Raw genomic sequence first — 23569 nt, forward strand, 5'->3', positions numbered from 1 at the left:
AGTACACGTTATTGTTTATCTCTTCTTTGGGGTAGGGTTGGGAACACCCTTAATTGTTTTATCAACAGCATTGTGTCACAGAAAAGAAATACTAGTGTGTGCAGAACTTTTACATTGTAAGTTGTATTGGTATCAGTTAATTGGTAACTGTTATAAACCAGTGCTTTCTCTAGTAGACAGTACTGATTTTTCTTTATTAATAGACATTTTCATGTTAATATCCACATCATTTAAGAAAACTTATTAATGGCCTAAAAGATTGAGAAGAGTGCAGTGGACTGTGATTCACACGCCCTCATGGAAGGACGGTGTGTGGTTTCCATTGTATTCCCAAACGGGTCTTCCCGTGTGTGCTGCCCACTTACAGACGTGTACACATGACAGCCACGCCTCTGAGGGCACCTTGCCACAGCTCGGGATGAATGCCACCTTCTCTAGGGAGCCTTCCCTGATGCCCTCCTTCAGAGTTGTCCTCATCTCCTCTGAGCTCATGGACACACGTGTTGGAAGTGTTAGGTTTGGGGCTCTTGGGTATTGCTGTATATTAACCAGTAGAGAGCAGATGGTTAGGCCCAACCTGAGGTAGCTCTTATATGTCATCAATATTATCAGAAACATGACTTTAATTATGTAGTCCTAAATGTGTATTTTTTTTTTTTTTAATGATACTAAGGTTGCAACTTGTTCTCAGCAATACTGTTGTTTTAGAAAGTATAACCCTCCCCAGGTCTCATTCTTAGGAAGCTCCCCAAGGGGTGGCCCATGTGGGCGGATGAGTTGGGGTGATGCAGTGGTGGAGCTGCAGAAATCAGTAAAGAAAGGGGCAGTGCCTCTTCTTGTGGTTTTAAAAACACTTTACTTTGTTCATAAAAATACTGTTTGTGAAAAAAGATTCCTAAGTAAAATTAAGTGATTTATTTAAATTGATTCTTTTTTTACCAAAGGTTTCTGATGATTCACTGAGAGCAATGAACATTGCATTACTTTGTGGCGTGCAGCTTTTGTTGGTAACAGCCCTTTCTGGGGGGTGTGTTTTAGGGCATCATTCAGAAGATAGTGGACAGCCACAAAGTGAAGCACGTGTCCTGCTACGGATTCCGCCTGAGTCGCCTGCGGTCAGAGGAGGTCCACTGGCTCCATTTGGATATGGGTGTCTCCAGTGTGAGGGAGAAGTATGAGCTTGCCCACCCGCCAGAGGAGTGGAAGTAAGATCACAAACCTACTCGGGGGTGACTCGGGCATGATTTGTTTTGCATACTAGAAACACACACGAGAGGGTGATTATCTGTGTGTAATTTTCTCGCTGATGGTCACTGGGACTCCTGGACACATAGGAGTGGCCAGTACTTGTTAACCAGCGCTCTCCTCTGCACTTCGGTGTAGCCTGTCTTCGGGCACCCCTGACGTGGGCTTGCTTGAGCCTCTGATTGCTTCATTCTTCTGTGACGGTCTTTTGCTCCTCACCCTTCTCTTGCCAGTGCTGCTCTGTCCAGCCTCTGCTCTGAGCACTTCCTGAGTCCTAGTGCTTTTCCTTCCTGTGCTGCTGGCGTCCTTTCGTGCCTGGAGGTGACACACCGTACCGTATTAACGTGCTGCAGAGCTCACTTTGTCACGCCCAGTGATCGCAGCTCACCTAAAAGAGTCGGCATCTGTGTGATGTTCACATACAGCATTGATGCTGGAAGTGATCAGTGAAGTCATACTGACTTTAATGAAACTAAAATCATTCCAGGTGAAATAAAAGAAGTCCCTATAATTATCCTTTCCCTGGTTCTCTCCTAATAATTTTTTTTCACTTTTAAGTAAACCCTGGTGTTTGTAGGAAAGTGTACACCTAAAACACTTAACGTTTGAGAGAAGTATAAGGGAGCTCTTCCACAGGAGCCCCTGTTTCTATAGATAATGCTGAGGAAATAAAGATGATTGTAGCATAAAGAGGGCATTCAGATGTAAGTAACTTTCACTTCAAGGATCTAAATAGAGAAGATTAGACGTTTAAAAAGAAAAACAAACATGTTTAGGTGAGTAAATCTTTAGTTGAATAAAAATACTATCCCAATTACAGCTTATCAGAGAAATATAATGTTCAGATTTGTCAAGTAGTTGAAACTGACCTAACAAAATAGTCTGTAAGAATATAGTTTGGTTACTTTTCAACAATGGCTGAAAAAGATTTGACCTCCATCTATTTGGTCAGTTAATTAAACAAGTGTTTACAAACTAAGAATATCTAAAAGTTACCTGAAAGTATCTCTCGGTATCTTTAATTAAAACAATTGTTAACCTGAGTTTATGAGACATGTCAGAGACAGCCTTCATTATAGCAGTAGTCTTGAAAAGTGAGTGAAAGTCACTCAGTCGTGTCCGACTCTTTGTGACCCCAGGGACTATACAGTCCGTGGAATTCTCCAGGCTAGGATACTGGAGTGGGTAGCCTTTCCCTTCTCCAGGGGATCTTCCCAACCCAGGAATCGAACCCAGGTCTCCTGCATTGTGGGCAGCTTTTTTACCAGCTGAGCCACAAGGGAAGCCCAGTAGTCTTAGTGATCAGTAAATTGTTGAGTGCAGATCCCTGGGTATATAAGCTTTGTTTTCATTCTTTTAAGCCAACTTATTTAACCTTAATAAAAAGGATGTAGGCACTGTTTTATTTAGTGGGAGCCTGGATCCTCATAAGTAAGGAACACTTGAGTGACCCTCCTCAAATGAGGGGTGGTAAAGATGATGACATTGCTATGTTGTCACCATCGAGTGGCTGTTAGGAGCCAGGCACTGTGCCAGCTGTGTGCTGTTTATAATTCGTAAACTCTGTATTTCATTTACCCAAACCCGAGGAGGTAAAGACTTGTTATCCTTATTTTTTAGATGAAGACAGAGGCACAACAAAATGGATTTAAGTTGCATTCACATAGTTGTGGCACAGTTTCTATTTGGATTTAGCTATCTGACTTCACAGTATGATAGTTTTTAAAATAAACGTGCCCATCTCAGTGGGAATAATGTGATCTGTAGGATTAACAGAACAATCTCTAACTGGGTAAATCTAAATGCATACTTTGGCAGATTATAGCAAAATAGTGTGTACAAAAGAAAGTGAAAGGCTGTCAAACACAAGCAGAAAAATTAGACTGCTCACAGCATCATTGATGCTCACAGTGGTGAGGAAGTGTAACTGGCAGTCTGTGTTTGTCTGCATGGTTAAATTACCTCAAGAACAGGCGGCAGTGAGCACTGGCTTCATGAAGGAACGCTAGTGGTAACAGGTTTTAATACTAAAAAAAAGTTGAGTTCAGTACTGGGTGCAGGTTGGAACAGGGGCGATAGCATAAAGCTTTGTCAGCTAAATATGAGGGTAATAGCTCCAGCATTAGAAGTACAATTGAAATGGTCTTTGGGCAAGTAGGTATTAGAGAAATGCAGGGATCAAAAAGAAGGAAAGAAACAGAGAAGAAGCGTGGGGAAGCAAGAGGAATAAAAACCACAGATGCTAACAGTGAATGACTGTCAGAGGTTACTAGAGTGGATTAAAACATAAGATCAAGCTGTCTGCTGTTCACAGGACGTATCCAGAACAGTGACATTCAGTTTTCTTTGACTTGGAGGAAATAATGTATTTTACTGTGAGAGTTAGCACACATATATAGCTGTGTGTGTATCTCAGAGCTGTTTATATGTCCTGAATCTACACATTTCACCAAACTCTACTCAGCGTTATTATTTACGCTAAGGTCTAAAGGTTTTCTCTGCAATGTTCTGTTTTGTTCTACGTTAGTAAAATAAATTAATAAATGAATAGTGAAAAGAATTTTCCTGCCTTCTAATGAGTCCTGACTTTCAATTTGAAAAACTCACATAAAACTTGAGTATAAATATACCAGGCAAATAATAACCAGGAAAAAAAGATCAGTATTGTGCTGTTAACACCCTGTGAAATAAATTTTCAGGCAAACAAGCTATATTATGGATGTAGAGGGCAACCCATAACAGTAAAAGGCTCATTTCACCAAGAATCTAGTAAGTATAGAAATAGACGTAGCTCTTAAACTTATAAATTCCTCAAAATATATAAAGCAGAACTAGCCTTAAAGGAATAAGACTTACCTTTCTAATAATTAAAGGGAAGAACACAAACAATAGTAAGTAAACAGTAGTTTTTAAGTCATGTATTTAACTGTTTTCTCTAAGGTAGAAATACAGGATCCTGCACATAACTGTATATTAAGCAACTTAAAAACATGTTTCTAAGTAATTTATGGTTCAAAGAAAAAGGCCCAGCCTCCTGACGGCCTGGCTTTGATGGGGTCTGCCCCTTCACTGTCCAGTCTGCCCTCTGCAGAACCTCCTGGCTACAGCCAGTCACTTACTCTTGTCTAAGTATAGCCGCCCCTCAGTGTCTATGGGTTCCCTGGTTCCGCAGCCAGGGAACCAGGCTTCAACCAACTACAGATCCAAAATTCTGGGTGTGTGGGTGGCGGTGGGGGAGGGCGGATTCCAGAGAGTTCCAAAAAGCAAAACTTGAACTTGCTGTGCCAGCAACTGGTTACATAGCATTTACATTGTATGTTGCATTATAAATAATCCTGATGCTCTCAGTGTGGGAGAGTTTGTGCAAAGTTGTGCCAGCTTTCCTGCACAGACTCTACCATTTTACATGAGCATTTCGGGATCTCGGTGTCTGGGGGGTTCTGGAACTAAGCCCCTGTGGATACCAAGCGTGCTTTCTTCACTCAGCCTCCTGGATACCAGACTCTCTCCTGGTGAAGGTTTACCTCCTGCTTCACTGACCATCACTGTCTTCTCCTGCTGACCTTGATATTTGGGGCTGCTCCACTGACCTCTTCCTAGCCTCCCTAGACCTGCCTTTGGCGTTAAATTCACACTTTACTTGGATAAACTCAGGAAACCAATGGACGGGATACTACAATAACCCAAGAAAAAGTCACAGAAGATGATGGACCAGGAGAGTAGTACTTGGAGGAGCGAGAAGCAGCTATACTGAGATACGTTATAAAGTTGAGCTCACAGAACTTGCGAACAAATCTTTTAAAATGTAAACATCCAAAGAAATGTGTAAACCATTCCCGCTCAGATCCTTCTAGGAGCTACCCTCCGCGCCCTCCCCCGGCCCCCACGCACCTGGAGCTCACTCCCAAGTTTGTGGTTACCTCTTGGTCTTTTCTCCACCTCCTGCTCCCCTACCTTCACTTGAGCAGCTGTGGTCTCTTTGAAGTTTCCGTTTTCCTAGGTACTCAGGTTGGGGTCTCATTGAAAGGTCTCTTCTCTGTTGCCTTCTTGTTGAACAGAATAGCTCTTGTTTCATTTCTCTCTCTGCCTTTATCTTTTCCAGCTTTTTTCTTGCTCAGCCTTGGCCACACTGGCTCTTGGACAGGCCAGGAGGCTTGTCGCTAGTGCCTTTGAATGCGGTGCTCACCTGCTGTGTGTGCCCTTCTCCTGTTCCTGGCACGGCTGGGCCTCCCCTCGTTAGGGCAGATGCTCCTCTGTCACCTCCCAGGGCCTTCTCCAGCCTTTCCGTCTGCAGAGCCCACTGCCTGCCTGGGGCAGTCCTTCTCCCTCGGGGCCTCCATTGCATTCACTGCTGTACTGCTGGGTTCTGCTCATGCCTGGGATAAAGTAGGCACCCGGTAAAACACAGTGGGAGTGGAAGTTGAATCAGTGATAATGAAATTATCAACTAGGGACCGAATAGCACTACTTAGTCACAGTCTTCTCGTATTAGCTTGCTGCTTATTGGGTGTCAGACGTTGTGTGCGAGGCCTGATAACCTGCCCATGGTCACACAGCTTAAATGGGTGGCAGAGTAGAAACTGGCTTCGTGCACCAGCTCTGTCTTCTCCCTGCCTGTGTCAGGTGTGTGACTACGGGAAACAGAACATGGAGGTCCCCTCTCTCAGTCCATGAGGGCAGCTGCAGCTCTGGCTTTAGTTCTGAGTAGGAGGGAACACTGAAGCGAAAGTGCCAGGACTCATCAGAATAACTCTATTAATTTCTACTCCTATGAGGTTTCGAGCGTAGATTTTTCTGTTTCACACTGTCTGCTGTAGCATCTATTCATATTGTTAAGTAAACCTGAGATCTAAGCTTGTTTAATTGAGTCTTCACTTCTTCAAGTACCTCTGTACTGTACCTGCAGCACACATTTGGTAGTAACTGTCTCAGGCAGGGTGGCCCGACAGAGTTGTCATGACATGTCATTGGGGAAGGGAAGGGCTGGTTTCATATATGGCTGCCCTCATAGGAAGAGGAACAGCAGAGTTCGATCCTACCTTGAACAATATACAGAAATCCACCTGAGGTGGATCAAGTTTTTAAAAAAAGTTTAATGAAACATATAGTGAATATGTCTTTAATGGAACATATAGTGAGTGTATCTTTGGCTGTGGAGCAGGAAGATTTTCTTAATACCCCAAAAATGTTCACTCTTAAAAGACGAGAATAACAAATTTGCCCTTTATGAGATGAAAGCATTCTGTATATCAAAAGATGTATTTTTAGAAAGTGCAGAAAGGACAATTCCTCAGTGGTCCGGTGGTTTAGCTCCTTTTACGGCCAAGGGTCCGAGTTCAATCCCTGGTCACGGAACTAAGATCCCACAAGTTATGAGGTGTGGCCAAAAGGAAAAATGCAGAAACAAGTTGCAACTCATGTAATTGACAGAAGATGGTGTCAGGAGTTCTGCTGATCAATATAAGGATTGTAAATTCCTTAACAAATGGGCAAGAAACATGAAGGTATTCTCATAAAAGGGTAGACAGGTTTGACCTGTCATCACAGGAAGACACTGTCAGCTTCCTTAGTTCTTCCGTTCCATTCCGTTCCGTCGCTCAGTCGTGTCCGACTCTTTGCGACCCCGTGGACTGTAGCCTACCGGGCTTCTCCGTCCATGGGATTCTCCAGGTAAGAATACTAGAGTGGGTTACCGTTTCCTTCTCCAGGGGATCTTCCCGACCCAGGGATCGAACCCGGGTCTCCCGCATTGGAGGCAGACGCTTTAACCTCTGAGCCACCAGGGAAGCCCTCCTTAGTTCTTAGGGAGGTATGAATCTAGACCAGTAGATACCGTCTACACTGTCTGGTTGACAAAAAGTATTATTAAGTTGTCCAACAGTATTAATAGCGGGAAAGATTAAGGATCTGATAATGTTACTGAAACACCAGTCTGGGTGCCCAACACACTGTGAAGCCAAACAAACTGAAACGTCAGAGTTTGGAGCAGAGAAAAGCGTATTGAGGGCGATACAAGGAGATGGGTGGCTCGAGCCTTTAAAACCCCAAGCTCTATGAGAGCTTTCAGCAAAGCTGTTTTCTAGGAAAGGTGAGGGAGGGGCAGGGCTAGCCGTTGCAAACTGCTAGGTGTTAGAACCTTTGTTCCTAAGGTCAGGTCATGGCCAGGTAACGATGTTCCTGTGAATCTCCACCAAACGAATGGTATTCTCTGTTCTGACAAGAAAGGGCCAGGTCCCCACACCCTGCCCAGCTGTCATCACTGGGGGAGCCAGATGCCCAGGACCCAAAGGACCCTCAGGCCCTCAGTCCACCCAAACAGGCAGGGAGGGTCAGGTCCTGCAGACTACATGCTGTGCTGGCTGCTGCTACCATTAGGTCGCAGAGGCAGGGATGGGGGAGAGGGTCTCTGCCACCTCAAGGCCTGGGCCCGGCCAGTGGGTGTCCTTGACGAGGGCTCTGGAGTCCTGCAGGACACAGCCCGTGGCCTGTTCCCTGGACCCCTGGCTCACCGTCTGGTGCTGACCAATGGCTGAGCGGGACCACTAATGGTAGCTCACTGACCTTTGGTCACCTGGGCAGGGGCCCACTGAAGCACTGACCAGTGGCTGAGCGGGGCCTCTCGAGGTCTCTCACTGACCGTTGGTCACCTGGGAAGGGGCCACGTAGTACCAACCAAAGGCTGAGAGGGACCACTAACAGTCACTAACTGACTGTTGGTCACCTGGGCAGGGGTCCACTGAAGCACTGACCGATGGCTGAGCGGGGCCAGTAACCGTTGCCTGAAAGTGGGTGCAGAGTAGCATCAGGCACCACAGCTGCATGCTCAGGGCTGTGCGTGGCCGCGCTCTTCACAATTCAAGATCTTGCCTGCCTCCGCATTACATGGCCTCGGTCCTGCTGAAGTGGACTTCAGGTTCTGTCCTCGAGAGACTTGAGTTTCTATACTAGGCTGGAGACGCAAGGATGTTCATGCAGTAGCCAGTGACAGAATATTCTAAGTGGAATGTTGGACGAGTCAGAAGGAGGGAAGCATTGAGACTTGGAACTCTGGATGAAACTTAGCCAGGTGACAGTGTGTGACAAAAGGCAGTCCTGGGGCAGTGTTGTGGATGCAAATAAATACTGTTGAATTGCACAGTTTAAAATGGCTGCATTTGGTGGGAGTTACGGATGCCATGTGGCCTGTGAGAGCTTAGTTCCCCGACCAGGGATTGAACCTGGACCCTCGCAGTGAAAGGCCCGAGTCCTAACCTCTGGGCTGCCAGGGAATTCCCTGAAATGGTTGCTTTTTATGTGAATTTTACCTCAGTTAAAAAACAAAAAGTAAGTCCCAGAGGATGACATACAGCATCACATACAAGTAAAAAGCAAAATAAACGTAAAAGAATATTGTTGGGAACACATGAGGTGGGTGAGACAATATGGGATATGTAGATACAGGGTCAGGAGGAGATGGTCAGTCCAGGGCTTCTGCGGGGAGCGCGCCCAGCCTCCAGCCTTGTGAGGGCCTTCAGGAGCCTGTGCGGAGCCTCAGGTCTGCGGCAGAGCCCACAGCTCCTGCGCTGCACACACCCTGCTTCCTTCCCAGTGTGCTCACCTGTGCCCGGGGTCCTGGGAGATCCCGGTTGAGTTGGTGGTGTTTGCTATGCTATGGAGTCAGCCAGAGAAGTTCGGATACAATGCCCTTCCTAGTTTGTCATGTAGCCAAAAGTGCCATGCAGTTTTGGGAGCTTACCTCAAACAGATTTAAACTTCAAAGTTTTGTACCTAGATAATTAAATTCTAGCTAGCTAAATTTTGGTGTTCTGAAAGCACTTACACGAAGTGGTCTGACTCCTGATCAGGTTAATCAGATATCAATGGCCTGGTCCTTTTGGTGTGGGATTCAGGGCTTTGAGAGCCAGGCCTGAGAGGAGGCTCTGTTGGCCTTTGAGAGAGAACTGCGGGGCTTCGCTCGGCAACGAGTGAAAAAGAAAGTCCTTTTCTTTGTTATCAGATGTGGTTCACATTCCCCTCTTCACGGCCGTTGAACAGCTCCTTGATCTGCAGAGAGAGGATTCTTTTTTCAGACCTTTTGCATGAGGAAAAAAAAGTCTTTTATTTAGAGGAAAGGTATCCTTTTTTCATAGATGACAAAAGAAAATGACTAATGATAGCAGAGGAAGTTTCAGGTTGTATTTTGATGGTTTCTGTTTTATCTTGAAATGACATCATCTGTGCATATACCTTAAATTGAAAGGCTAGTCTTTCGTTATGACACTGAATTCAGCAAGAGTTCTTTAGAGTATTTAAATTAGTAAGACAGTAAATAGAGGCACATTCTGACAAGTTTGGAAGTGACACCTTTTTAAAAAACAGGATGGACTTCCAAATTTGCTGATTGATTAATTAAATGTTTACTGGATACTTCTGCACCAGACACAGCACAAAAATGAACAGATTTCTGGCTGGTCTGTGGCTACAAAAAGCTGATGTTTGTTGACCAGGCTGGTTTAAAACTGGCTCTGGTGGGTATTTAGTTAACGCAGCTACAGGACAGTCAGTCTTAAGTTTGTGAGAATTTATTTTTATTCTCAATGTATTATCAAAAAGTTGCAAAAACAGTACACAGAAATCCTATGTACCCTTCAGCCCTCCTCCCCTAAATGTTAAAACCTTGGTTAAGTACAGTTCAGTTATTGAAACTAGGACCTTTGCATTGCTACCGTAGTATTAACTGATCCGCAGATGTCATCAGGGTCCAGGGTGCCCATCTTCCAGCCTGGGATCCCACTCAGAGCACTGTGTGCCTCTGTGTCCTGCCGCCGTGGGTCTTCTCTGATCTGCGGCAGGTCCTCAGGCTGTCTTTGTCATGACCTTGGCCCTTTTGAAGTACACTGGCTGGTGGTTATGCTGTGTTCTTCAGTTTGGGTGTGTTTGGTGTTTGTTTTTTTTTCCCATGACTGTATTGAGCTTAAGCATTTGGGGAAGAGCACCACAGTCAAGCTGCTGTTTTCACTTAGCATTTTATCAGTAAGTCTTTGCTGATGATGTGATTCGTTTTACTGGTGGCTTTAACTTGGGTCATTTGATTGAAGGTAGTGGCCAGGTTTCTCTGCTATAAGATGGTTTTTCCCCCTCTTTGTAATTAAGTAATATCTTCTGGGGAAATACAGAGACTGTGCAGTTTCTCTCTCATTGTATTTTCGCCCGCTCAACATCATTGATGATTCTTTTTTGCAGTGTTTATTACTGTAATTTTTGCCAAATGGTGAATTTCTATTTCTAGCCTTCCTTCTAGGCTTTTAAAATCGGAAGTCTGTGTATGAAGAGCTGTCCACACCCCACTGTTTCCGAGGGTCATCTGTGTAGTTTCCTGAAATTGTACTTTTGTTTATTTCACTACACACAGTCTGACTAGCTGAGCCTTCTCAGTATCAGGGTTATCTGAATATTCATCCAACTCAACTTTCAAAAACATTTCCTACTCCTCCCCATCATTAGTTCATTAGTGAACTAATGGGTATCTTGGTGAACTTGTGGGTATCTTGGTGCTCACAGTTGGAGATAAGACTGAGGAAGTTAGGTGTTGGCAGCGTTAATGGTAATGTATCAGCTTAGGCGACAGAGGATGAGGTGGTTGGATGGCATCATCGACTCAATGGACTTGAGTCTGAGCAAACTATGGGAGATAGTGAAGGACAGGGAAGCCTGGCGTGCTGTCGTTCATGGGGTTGCAAAGAATCAGACACGACTTAAGTGACTGAACAACAGCAATTACTTGGAAGCAGAAGTGAAAGGATGGTTTTATCTGGGGCATGGTGTAGTTAGCCACTGTTCAGAAGTCATGGAGTGGCCTAGAGCAGAGATGTGGAAATGTTTATCAGGACACAGCCAGGCTCTTAGAATAGTAGCGGAAGTTTCACTATGAGGAAAATGGCGAGTTTCCTGGAGGAGAAGGGAGAGGGGATGCCGGCGCGGCTGGGCCGGGATGCTGTGGGCGCCAGGTGTGAGGTTTAAGGGCTGCGGCGAGGTGACTGGACTGGAATTGAACTCGGAGACTTGAGTGGAGTTTCAGTAGGGCTGTGAGGGAGGAAATGCTAGATTGTAGTGGGTTGAAGCAGGGAACACGAAACCCAATCACAGTCTAGAGACCTTGCCCAACCCCACAAGCAAGACCCAACCCACGTACACTCCTCTCTGTTCTAAGCATAGGTGTCTTCTCTTAGGTTCATGCTGCCTCTGGGCCTTCAGGCGTGTTTCTGCTGCAGTGGAATCCCAGGGCTCACCTGTTAACAGCCGTGGGACCTTGGCTATTACCGAATGTCCTCAAAGTCTGTTCTCTCCCATCGAGGAAGACGGGGTGAACTGGGCACCTGGTCACTATTACCAGTCCCTTCCTGGCCTCCTTGTGGCCCTGGTGTCTGCTCTTCACGGCCCAGCCTGGCTGGGCGCCAGGACTGTGCTGTTACTGCTCTGGCCACAGTGACCCTGGACCCCCTTTCCCACCAGGACGAGCCCTGGATTGTGACGAGCAGGGTCCTGTGTGGCCTGCCCGCCTCTGTTCCCCCCTCCCTGAAGCCCTTTTACTCACAGGGGCTGCGGCTGCATTCCTCCAGGCTCCCTCTGGCCACAGAGCGTTTACTTGTTTTCTTCCTGCACGTTACTGCCCTGATTCCTTCCTGTCCTCCTTTAGATCTGCGTTCAGGTGTTCTGAGTCAGCCTGCTTCCCTGGCTCCCTTTACAGAATGTTGCTTCATCATCTGTCGCTCCCCTTACCTTGCTTGTTTTGTCTCTATCACATTACCACCTCAGAGATACTTCACGTATCTGCTGTCTGGCTGCCACCACAAAAATAGAAATTTTCTGAAGGCTGGTACTTCCTGCCTGTTTTATTCACCAGTGTCTTCCCAGACTCTGTAATTGCATCTGTAGATGACTGGTGCTGAAATATTTGTTGAGTAGCGGATGATACATTGGATCAGCCGTCAAGACGGCTGTGATGTGTGCAGTGACAGCCCTTTCACTTCTCCCAGCGTCCTGATGAGGACTTCCCTGACGGCTCAGTTGGTAAAGGATCCATCCACCTGCAATGCAGGAGACTGCTGTTCGATCCCTGGGTCGGGCAGATCCTCTGGAGAAGGGAACGGCTGCCCACTCCATGGCCTGGAGAATTCCATGGGCTGTGTATAGTCCATGGGGTTGCAAAGAGTCAGGTGAGGAAATTGAGGCGCAGAGAAGTGATGGCAGAGAGCGAGCAAGGGGTGGAGCCAGAACTCAGGTGCAGGTGGTCTTGATGCAGAGCTTTCTTTCTGCTTCTCCTGGGGGTCGTTGCTGATGAAAAGAGGTCATTTGGTGAAAATGCTTGTCATGACTTCTGTGACATCCCGAGTAGTCCCTGAACGTTATTTGATATCATCATCATCATCGGCCGGATGATGTTAAGAGCCTGGACGTGTAGCCAGGCTGCCAAATGTTTAGCAGGCCAGAACAGGCTGCCAGTTTTTTTTTTTCTTTCTTTAATCATTAAAATGGGGCAGTGTTAATACCAAAGCCTCCTGCAGCCTGTTGTTCCTGGTGCTTCCAGCCTGGAAACTGGCTGCTTACTGCTTATTCTTGCTGAGTGTTGTTCTCCTGCTCTGCTGAATGTGAAAAATTACGCTCTTGTTCTCTGATTATTATGTCAATTAAGAGAAATGGTGCCTATAAGGTGCCTGCTAAGTGCTAAACTCAAAATGAAATTATTCTGCTTCTGTCAACAGCTCTCCAATGAGAATGTCTGCAGAAGGTTATTGAACTCCTTTTGAGATTCAAAGTACAATGGAACTTTATTGTTTGACAGTTGTATATTTTAATAAGATAGATCCTTGAAAATCTCAGCAAAACTTGTGTATGTGTACCTTGCATTGAGCCACCCTTAACTGAACCAAAAGAATTGTATCGACTCCTTTGCGTTCTTTTCCTCATGAGCTTAGTACAATTTTAAAAGATCAATTTACGAAATTTTTAGAAAAAAAAAAAAAACTCTATAACTTTTGTGTAAGCAAATATTTTATAAACAAAACACTGAAAGAATTTACTAAAAAGAAGAAGATAAGTAGGACTGCATAAAAACAAAAGATACCATTAAAATTAGAAGATTTTAAAAATAAGTTTTTAAAAGTATCATTAAAATAGTGAAAGGCAAGCCATAGAGTGGGAGAGGATGTATCTTCACTAAGTCTAACAAAGGCCTCACATCCAAAATTTGTAAAGAATACCTGCAAATCAGTGGGGTAGGGTGGGACAGACAGCTCAGTGGAAGCAATGGACAAAAGAGATCCATTTCCCTCTTCTCAGCGATGTGCAGGACTTCCCTTTAACAGACACTTCATTAAAGAAGATGACCAGAGTGGCCAGCTGGCAAACAAAGATGTGCCCATTCTTGTTATTCATCAAGGAAGTGCCGATTAAAACCAGTGTGCGCTCTTGCAGTGAACATTAGGGTGACTGCCACGAGAAGGTTAGGCATGCAAGTCGAGGTGAGGCATGTGGAGCCAGAGTGCCTGTGTGGCTCTGGCTCAGGGGCGTGGGGTGTGCACTGCTGCAGCCCTGAAGCTTGTTTTCCATCCTGTCTGCTCTGGACAGCGCACGTGCGTGTTGTGACCCAGTGATGTGTCCCTGGTGAACCCCAGCAGAGGTGCCCACGTGCGTGTGAGAGTGCGTACGGGTGGACACGCACACGCAGGGTGAGGCATAGAGAGGGCGCCCTGGTGAGGTCTGTCTTGGTCATTCTTGGGGTCTGGCTTCCTGAGCAGAGTTGCTGTTTTAGAGGACTATAAAACGCATTCATAGAATTACTCCTCACCGCCCTGAGGTGGGAACCACTCAGCAGCCATCAGGGTGAAGTGGATGAGTCATTGGGGTGTGTTGTACAGTGCAGGGCTGTCGGCCGTGAGCAAACGGAAGACACAGGAGTCTCCTGAAAGGAGCCAGACACATCCTGTGTGACTCCAGGCAGGTAGAGCGCGCCTTCCGGGTGCGGAAGGTGATGCTGCCCTCGGGCGGTGGGGCTGGAGGGACTTCTGGGGGCCCTCTGGGTATCTCATCAGGTTCTGTCTCTTACGGGAACCTCGGGCTGTAGCGCACTCACATGCACATTTTATTTTTTTATTTTTTGCAGCAAAAGGAAATATTTACACATTATATTTAAACTTATTTTTAGAATAATATTTCAGTAATTGGCAGTGTCACACTCAATATTGTTTGGACTGTGAAGAAGAAATGACTTATTTCTAATTGTTTTCCTTTGTTAATTATTTTTTAGATATGAATTGAGAATTCGTTATTTACCAAAAGGATTTCTAAACCAGTTTACTGAAGACAAGCCAACTTTGAATTTCTTCTATCAACAGGTATAGAAGAGTGCTTTAATACATTTTTTTCCTTTGTTTTTTTGAATCCTGTTTATTTCATGGTTTTATTTTAGAACTAGATTAAGCCTAACATTTGGGAGAATACGGATTTGTCACTGTTTGGTACTGAGATCCTTATACCGTGTAAGAAATTAGGAGTTTTTGTTACTTTGTGAATTTTTGTATACTTGGGCAAATCTTAAGTCTTATTTTAAGTAGAAACAGTAAGTCCTAAGTGATACAACCTTTGCTCTGTCTTTAATTCAAGTATAATTATCGTGCCTGAATATCAGCAAACTTGTCAGATGTTTATCGAGAGCCAACTGTTTCCATATAGTTTCATTAGTACTTTGTGTAAAACCAGAAGTGATGTTTTTAAACTAAAAGTAGCTTTTTCACTACCCATAAGGGTAGATAATACATACATGTGGCGTAAATTCTAACTTCTCTGTAAGGTTTTGGTTAGACAGTAAATACATGTGGCATAAATTCTGAATTCTCCATCTAGTGGGCTTCCTGTAAACAGTTCCTTTGTGTTCGGTCCTATGCTATTTGCGAGCGCAAGTGATGTGACGTGCCTTGGAGGGGTGCTGACACAGGGGAGGTGTAGAGTCCAGGTGGCTCCCTTGCCAGATGTCATCTAAGGAACTTTGTAGCTGAGGAAGAGATGTACTGTATAAAACACAGTACATGGAAATCTGTGCTAAAGTGGTTTGAAAGAAAATGGGCGAGAGAGCCGGGACCACACTGTGTAAGGAGCGGATTTTAGGTTCTCTCTTGCAGATTGTTGGGAGTATGTAAAGAATTTAAGTAAGGAATATCTTGATGGGAATTAAAAAAAAAAAAAGACCACCCTAATGTGGTGGCAGTGCTCGGGGTGGATTGGATCTTAAAAAGGCTGTGAGCAAGTTGTGGGCTCTTTAGCTATTTAGGCAAGAAATTAGAAAGTCGGGAGGCAGAACGGTGTGGTAGTAGGCAGATTTAGCGGGTGGATATGATGGATCAGAGACTGAACACACTGGAGCAGGAAGGTGAGGAAGGAAGAGGCTGATGGGTTTAGGTGGGCGACACACTTCTGTTCTTCTCTCTTGTAGACGATTTGAGCCGCTGGTGTGATTTCTTTGAAACAGAAATCCGCCCACTGAAGGCATCTGTGGCCACTCCAGTGACATTGATTCCAGCAGGCCCGAGACGGGCCTAAACAGCTCTCAGTTACTCCTTTTCGTCACTTCCAGGCTAACCTGAAAGTCGGCAGCGTGCTTGTTCCTTTCACACTGTTCCTAGGTTGTCCTAGTTTTTCCTTCCAGAAGCCCTTGCTTCTGTGAATATGATTAAAAGCTAGCACCCGCGCCGGCCTATCCCAGATTTTCCCTTACTGATGGGACGTGTCTCGGTGCAGTCTCTGTGACTCAGGTGAGTGGTCCCTGTAAAGCCCGAGGGCTGTGAGGCGTCTTGGAGTTGTGCCGTGCCAACCATACATATCACAACTTCTTGATGCCAGCTGCCTCCATGGGTTTCTTCACAGGGGGCATATAACACCTCCGAAGAGAGTCTTTATGTTGATGAAATGAGACACTACAGTCTGCCACCCTGGAATTACCGTCTGCAGACGGGACCCAGCTTTGAGGACTCAGCACTTCGCTTGCGAGTCCTGATCCGAGTGTGCGCAGGTTGTTGTGGGATGAGACACACCTCATCCTGCCTGTGTGCTCTGCATGCACACCTTCCTGCCCCCCCCCCCGCCCCCGCTTTCATCCATTCCTAAAGTTTCTCTTCTTTAGCCTGAAGTGAAGTCGCTCAGTCATGTCTGACTCTTTGTGACCCCATGGACTATACAGCCCATGGAATTCTCCAGGCCAGAATACTGGAGTGTGGGTAGCCTTTCCCTCCTCCAGGGGATCTTCCCAACCCAGGGATTGAACCCAGGTCTTCTGCATTGTGGGCGGATTCTTTACCAGCTGAGCCACAGGGAAGCCCAAGAATACTGGAGTGGGTAGCCTATGCCTTCTCTAGCCGATCTTCCCGACCCAGGTATTGAACCAGGGTCTCCCACATTCTTTAAAAGAATCCGCCTGCAATGCAGGAGACCTGGTTTCGATGCCTGGGTCGGGAAGATTCCCTGGAGAAGGGAACGGCTACCCACTCCAGTATTCTGCCCTGGAGAATTCCATGGACTGTATAGTTCATGGGATCACAAAGAGTCAGACACGACTGAACGACTTTCACTTTCATTGTAATAATTAGTCTAGTCCCAGGTGGCTCAGGTGGTAAAGAATCTGCCTGCAGTGCAGGAGGCCTGGGTTCAGTCCATGCATCGGGAACATCCTGAGAATTTCTTTTGTTTCGTTTATGCTTTTATAATGTCCTACCAAGTACCTGTGATTTAAAGGAAAATACAAGTGTGGTCATAGTAACTCCCCCTTCCTGTGTTGATGGCCAGTGTTACTGCTCATCTCGGCCCATGTATCAGGCTTAACTGACACTGTGTGGGGCTAGGTAGATATGCCAGAATCACCAAGAGGGAAGGAAAAAGAAAAATGCTATGATTTGTCAGAACGGATGAATTGACAGCAATACCAAGAGCTTTAAATAGGTTCAGATTTGTATGTGACACCATTGACATTGACAGTTTTGTAAGTTAAGTTGTATAATGGCAGTTTCGTAAGATCGGAACTAATACTTCCACTCTGGGGGATTCATTCTAAAGAAATAAGATGTGCCTGTGTGCATATGTGCAGGGGTGCTCATGGGCACATGTCGGGAACAAACAGAAAATTGGGACCGTTGTGTGAGCTGTGCTGACTCTTATTCACAGTGGCATGTTTTCTTGCGTGTGTTTTATGAACCTGGTATTTTGTTGAACTTCACGTGTGGGAATCTTTAGGGTCTACACTTTTGTTATTTCTGTTTTAAAAGAATTCAGTTAATTTCAGTTCAGTTCATTCGCTCAGTCATGCCTGACTCTTTCTGACCCCATGGACTGCAGCACACCAGGCCTCCCTGTCCATTCTGGAGTTTACTCAAACTCATGTCCATTGAGTCAGTGATGCCATCCAACCATCTCATCCTCTGTCATCCCCTTCTCCCACCTTCAGTCTTTTCCAGCATCAGGGTCTTTTCAAATGAGTCAGTTCTTTTCCAAAGTATTGGAGTTTCAGCTTCAACATCTGTCCTTCCAATGAACACCCAGGACTGATCTCCTTTAGAATGGACTGGTTGGATCTCCTTGCAGTCCACGGGACTCGTAAGAGTCTTCTCCAACACCACAGTTCAAAAACATCAACTCTTCGGCACTCCACTTTCTTTATAGTCCAACTCTCACATCCATACATGACTACTGGAAAAAGTATATCCTTGACTAGATGGCCCTTTGTTGGCAAAGTAATGTCTCTGCTTTTTAATATGCTCTCTAGGTGGGTCATAACTTTTCTTCCAAGGAGCAAGCGTCTCTTAATTTCACGGCTACAGTCACCCTCTGCCGTGATTTTGGAGCCCCCCAAAATAAAGTCTGTCACTGTTTCCATAGTTTCCCCATCTATTTCCCATGAAGTGATGGGACCAGATGCCATGATCTTAGTTTTCTGAATGTTGAGTTTTAGGCCAACTTTTTCACTCTCCTCTTTCACTTTCATCAAGAGGCTCTTTAGTTCTTCTTCGCTTTCTGCCATAAGGGTGGTGTCATCTGCATGTCTGAGATTATTGATATTTCTCCCAGCAATCTTGATTCCAGCTCATGCTTCCTCCAGCCCAGCGTTTCTCATGATGTACCCTGCATATAAGTTAAATAAGCAGGGTGACAATATACAGCTTTGACGTACTCCTTTCCTGATTTGGAACCAGTCTGTTGTTCCATGTCCAGTTCTAACTGTTGCTTCCTGTCCTGCATACACATTTCTCAAGAGGCATGTCAGATGGTCTGGGTCTTTTTATTATTTATTTTTTTATTATTTTGGCTCTTTTTTCAGAATAGAAAGAAAAGAATTATGTTTAAATTTCCTCTGTATCAGTTCCATCCTATGAAAGAGAAAGAAAGCTTATAATAAACTACTATAATTTTGAATCCTCACCCAAGCCCCTGCTCATCATGCCCCTTATTTTGGGTGGAGTCGTGAGGAAAGCGACATGTCAGTGGGCGTAGAATGCCGCTTTCCTGGTGGGAGATCAGTCTGTGGATGCACATGGTTACATTTAGAGATGTCCTAAATGTGACTACAAGTGAGATATGTCACAAATGAGCCACTATGTGTTTTGACCCATTTTAGAACATTCTGAAAGATATTAATCAGCACACTCTAAAAATAAGCTAGAATCTTGTTATAACCCTATTCACTGTAGAGCAGGAGTCTGAAGAAATAAGTTTACTTCGCTGCACGGCGTGGCACATGGGATCTTAGTTGCCCGACTGGGGGTCTGGCTCGCGCCCCTCCACTGGAAGTTGTGGACCCCTAACCCTGCCAGAGATTTTCTGAGTTTTTAATTGTTTATTCCTAAACAAATAATTTTTTGATGCCAAAGCTAAGGACTTATTATAAAGCACGAAAAGTATGTTTTGCTTTGAATTTGAGTTTTTCCTTTGCCAATAACATTTTATTCTTCTTTATCTCTCTGACTTGTTAAAAGTGTATTTGACTAGCAACCTTTTGCAAATCGTGGTGGCCATTAGTTTGAAGGGCCCTGTCCCCATTCAGTCAAGAAGTTGTTATATTAACTAGGTTTGCATCAACGATGCTGCAGTCGTGTGGGACCCATTTGGCACCTCTGACACTGTGAGCTTCTGAGATGCCTGCTTCTGTTGTCACTGTTTCTTCCTGCAAGTCTGTTAAGATTTAAAATGAGTGTATCTGTCTAGTGGCTCTTAGAAAGCATTGAATGTAAGAGAACTTGTGGCTTGTTTTGCAAGAAGAGTTGCAGTGGGAAGCTTTATGGTAACTTTTTGGTTTAGAACCTAAACTGCAGATATGTGTGAGGGGCCAAGACACACTTATTTTTTTAACAGGTTGATCAACCTTTCTGTTATTTTTACTCCAATTTTTAGTTTTTACACATTTTTATTCAGATAGTTATCAGAAATGATTTTGTTAACTGTACTTTGTTGGCTGTTAAGCTTTCTGTCAGTTAAAACATTTTGAAATGGCAGCTCCAAGTGGGGAATTTTAGTTTAAAATGTGAAATATTCAATCTGGGAATTATCAGCTGTCCTGTTCCAGAAAGAAGTTAAAATTAAATAGAAGTCTAAGTCTGACTCATTAGAAGATGTATTTTCTGTATGTCTTTAAGTAGATTTAATAATGTACATTTTTTTCCTGTTTTTCCACTCCTGTATGTTTTTGGTGATTCAAGAAGTTTTATTGTTGTCGTTAGGTAAACTCTGTCATGCTTATGTTGGGTTGGCCAAAAGGTTCATTTGGTTTTTTCCATAAGATGGCTGGCTGTAGTAGCACTTAGTAGTCTTTCAGTTCAGTTCAGTTCAGTCGCTCAGTCGTGTCCGACTCTCCACGACCCCATGAATCACAGCACGCCAGGCCTCCCTGTCCATCACCAACTCCGGGAGTTCACCCAAACTCATGTCCATCGAGCTGGTGATGCCATCCAGCCATCTCATTCTCCGTCGTCCCCTTCTCCTCCCGCCCCCAACCTTTCCCAGCATCAGAGTCTTTTCCAGTGGGTCAACTCATCGCATGAGGTGGCCAAAGTATTGCAGTTTCAGCTTTAGCATCAGTCTTTCCAATGAACACCCAGGACTGATCTCCTTTAGAATGGACTGGTTGGATCTCCTTGCAGTATAAGGGACTCTCAAGAGTCTTCTCCAACACCACAGTTCAAAAGCATCGATTCTTCGGCGATCAGCTTTCTTCACAGTCCAAATCTCACATCCATACATGACCATGGGAAAAACCATTGCCTTGACTAGACGGACCTTGGTTGGCAAAGTAATGTCTCTGCTTTTTAATATACTATCAAGGTTGGTCATAACTTTCCTTCCAAGGAGCAAGTGTCTTTTAATTAGTAGTCTTTAACTTCATTCAAAAAAATTTTGTTATATTGTATGTGACAGCTATCATATCAGCATGCATTTAAAAAATGATAGCCAAGTTGGTGAATTTTTGTGAAGCTATTTTAATATTGAATATGAAAGAAAACAACATTTTCAGCATGTTATGCTTTATTATTTCAAAGAAGGTAAAAACACAACTGAAATGCAGAAAAAAAATTGTTCAGTGTCTGGAGAAGGTGCAGTGGCTGATTGAACGTGTCACAAGTGGCTTGTGAAGTTTCTTGCTAGAGGTTTCTCGCTGGACAATGCTCCACGGTCGAGTAGACCAGTTGAAGTTGATAGTGATTAAATCGAGACATTATTTGAGAGCAATCAATGTTATACCACATGGGAGTTAGCTGGCATACTCAAAATATCCAAATCAAACATTTAAAGTCAGTTATACCAGCTCAGTTATGTTCATCACTTTGTGTTCGGGTTCCACATAAATTAAACAAAAATAACCTCCTTGACCGTATTTCCACGTGCAGTTTCTCTTCATGTAATTAATGAAAGTGTTCCACTTTTAAAACAAATTGTGATGGGTGATGAAAAGTAGACACTGTACAATAATGTGGAATGGACAAGATCGTGGGGCATGCACAATGAACCATCCTCAACCACACTAAAGGCCAGTCTTCATCTAAAGAAGGTGATGTTTTCTATATAGTGGAATTAGAAGGGAGTCTTCTATTATGAGCTTCTTCCAGAAAACCAAACAATTAATTCCAACAAGTACTACTCCTAGTTAGACCAACTGAAAGGAGCGTTGACCAGAATTAGTCAGCAGAAAATGCATAATCTTCCATCAGGGTAGCACAAGACTGTGTGTTTCTTAATGACCAGGCAAAAACTGTTAGAGCTTGGCTGGGAAGTTCTCATTCATTTGCCGTATTCACCAGACATTGCATTTCCATTGATTTCCATTTATTTCAGTCTTTACAAAATTCCCTTATTGGAAAAAATTTTAATTCCCTGAAAGACTGTAAAAGGCACCAGGAACAGGTCTTTGCGCAAAAAGATAAAGTTTTGGGAAAATGGAATTATGAAGTTGTTTGAAAAACGGCAGAAGTTTGTGAAATAAAAGGATGAGTATCCTGTTCATTGAAGTTCTTGGTGAGAATGAAAATGTGTCTTATAGTTTTAGCTTAAAACTGAAGCACTTTTTGGCCAACCCAATACTATTCAACCCATGTTTTTTTGTTTGTCTTCTCTATATAAGACTTTACAAATAGGAAGCAGAAATGATTATTCGGTCAGTCACTCTTCCCTGCTGATATTTTTAGCTTGCCTTCAGACCACCTCAAGGCATTCAATAAACATTTGTCGAACGAATGAATACCTATTATTAATAAATGCTATGTGAAATGACTTAGTTGTTGAGAAAGCATTTGAGTTATAAGATAGCATAATTCTTTATATATTTTTAAAGCTTATGTATGGAAGAGAAAGATCAAAGCGTTTGTTTTAGTTGAGAACTGCCTTTGAGTTCCTTTTGTATGCAGACTCTCTACTCTGCAAACTGGCAGAAACGCAGGGAGGAATGCTTGACGGTCGAGCCAAGTTGGCTGACGGCCTGGGATCACTCAGGTGGCGTAGCATATGAATGGTTATGTGCAGCAGGCCGTAATGGTTACATACACGTTTGTCTGCCCTCAGCCCCATCTTCTTTACACACACTGCTGAGGACTTTCAGGGCTGTGTGATACATTTATGTAGCTGACAAAGCATTCAGAAGAGACCGAAATAAGACCAAAACAATCTCATGAGGTAGCCAAAGCATTGGTGTGGCACATGGAATAAATTATGGAGTAATTTAGGATTAGAATTTTTTATTAGTGATGTGAGAGGTTTTTATATTAAAACCTGTGCTTAATAAGATGAAAAAGCTCATGAATGTAAATATAATTCTTGCCCACAGAAGGAAGTCCAGATACATCCTATTTTTTAAGTAGGAAATTGACATCAACATGGAAACAATTTAATACAATAAACAACTTTCAGAGGTCTTTGCTTGGAAAAAACTTGCAAATTGGCTGGATTTGGAGTTCGTCAGCAGTAGTAATCCGTGGTATAAGAGGAGAACACAATGGAAAGCAAGTGGTAAGGTGGAGTAGGAGATGCGTGTGAAGCCATTGTGTTAGACTCTGGCCTACCGGGGCGATGCGCTGTGGTCCTCACTGGTCGTTAATCTGCCTTCTGGTGGAGAACGTCTGCACTTTCTCAGAGTTCATGAGAAGGTGTAGGTACACACTGCAGCTTGAGTAGTGAGGGTCAGTGGATGGGTTTTGAGTTTTAACTTTAATGCTTGGTGTGTGACTTAATTTTGAGTAATTAAGTTTTCTGGTCTTCATGTGTAAAATAGGACCGAAGCCTGTCTTAAGGAAGAGTACAGACTACAAATACTGTATCTGAAACAGTGTACTGCCCAGCCCCTGAATAATACGCAGTGCCTCTGCTGTCATCGTCAGTCTTTTTAGGCCCTTTCTAAGGCTCTGAATTGGGGATTACAGTACTGTCCTGCTCACAGTGATGCTGTGAGGATTAAATAAGAGTCATACATAAATCTATCTGACGTGGCAATGAGTATATTTACTTGAAGCAACTCTATATCACACACATGTAATTCTTCAATAAGTTGCACTTATTTCACAAAAGAAAGCAATGAATTCTGCTGGGATTTAGTAGGAGATAAAAGTTAGTCAAGAAATGTTTTGTAAAGAAATGAGCACTGAGTGTTAAAAATCCTACATCTTGCAGAAGATTTCAAGAGCACAGCATCAGGTCATGATGTGATGTTCAGAGAACATGCCCTCTGGAACCTGGGGGAGGGGAGGGCGGGGGAGGCTCTGCTGAGATGGCTCATTCCACGTGGGTCAGCACGCCTTGCAGAGAACACAGGTCACCACAGTCGCAA

At 44.1% G+C, this 23569-nt stretch overlaps 1 protein-coding gene across 30 annotated transcripts in view; it reads left to right on the forward strand.

Annotated features, from left to right (window-relative positions):
* Positions 1-23569, forward strand: part of PTK2 (protein tyrosine kinase 2) — a 198530-nt gene that overhangs the window by 77097 nt on the left and 97864 nt on the right. For 28 of the 30 annotated variants that reach the window (XM_055431796.2, XM_088844838.1, XM_088844834.1 and 25 more), the window contains 2 exons: positions 1039-1205; positions 14531-14618. In XM_055431796.2, coding sequence (XP_055287771.1) covers positions 1039-1205; positions 14531-14618 — 255 coding nt within the window. Of the gene's footprint in view, positions 1-1038; positions 1206-14530; positions 14619-15745; positions 16032-23569 lie in introns of those variants that run through there. The other 2 variants (XM_055431805.2, XM_055431806.2) reach the window with 2 other exon arrangements.

The sequence above is a fragment of the Moschus berezovskii genome, chromosome 16 (genome assembly GCF_049115385.1).
Source record: "Moschus berezovskii isolate FMDL1 chromosome 16, NW_MosBer_1.0, whole genome shotgun sequence".
Taxonomy (NCBI): Eukaryota; Metazoa; Chordata; class Mammalia; order Artiodactyla; family Moschidae; genus Moschus; species Moschus berezovskii.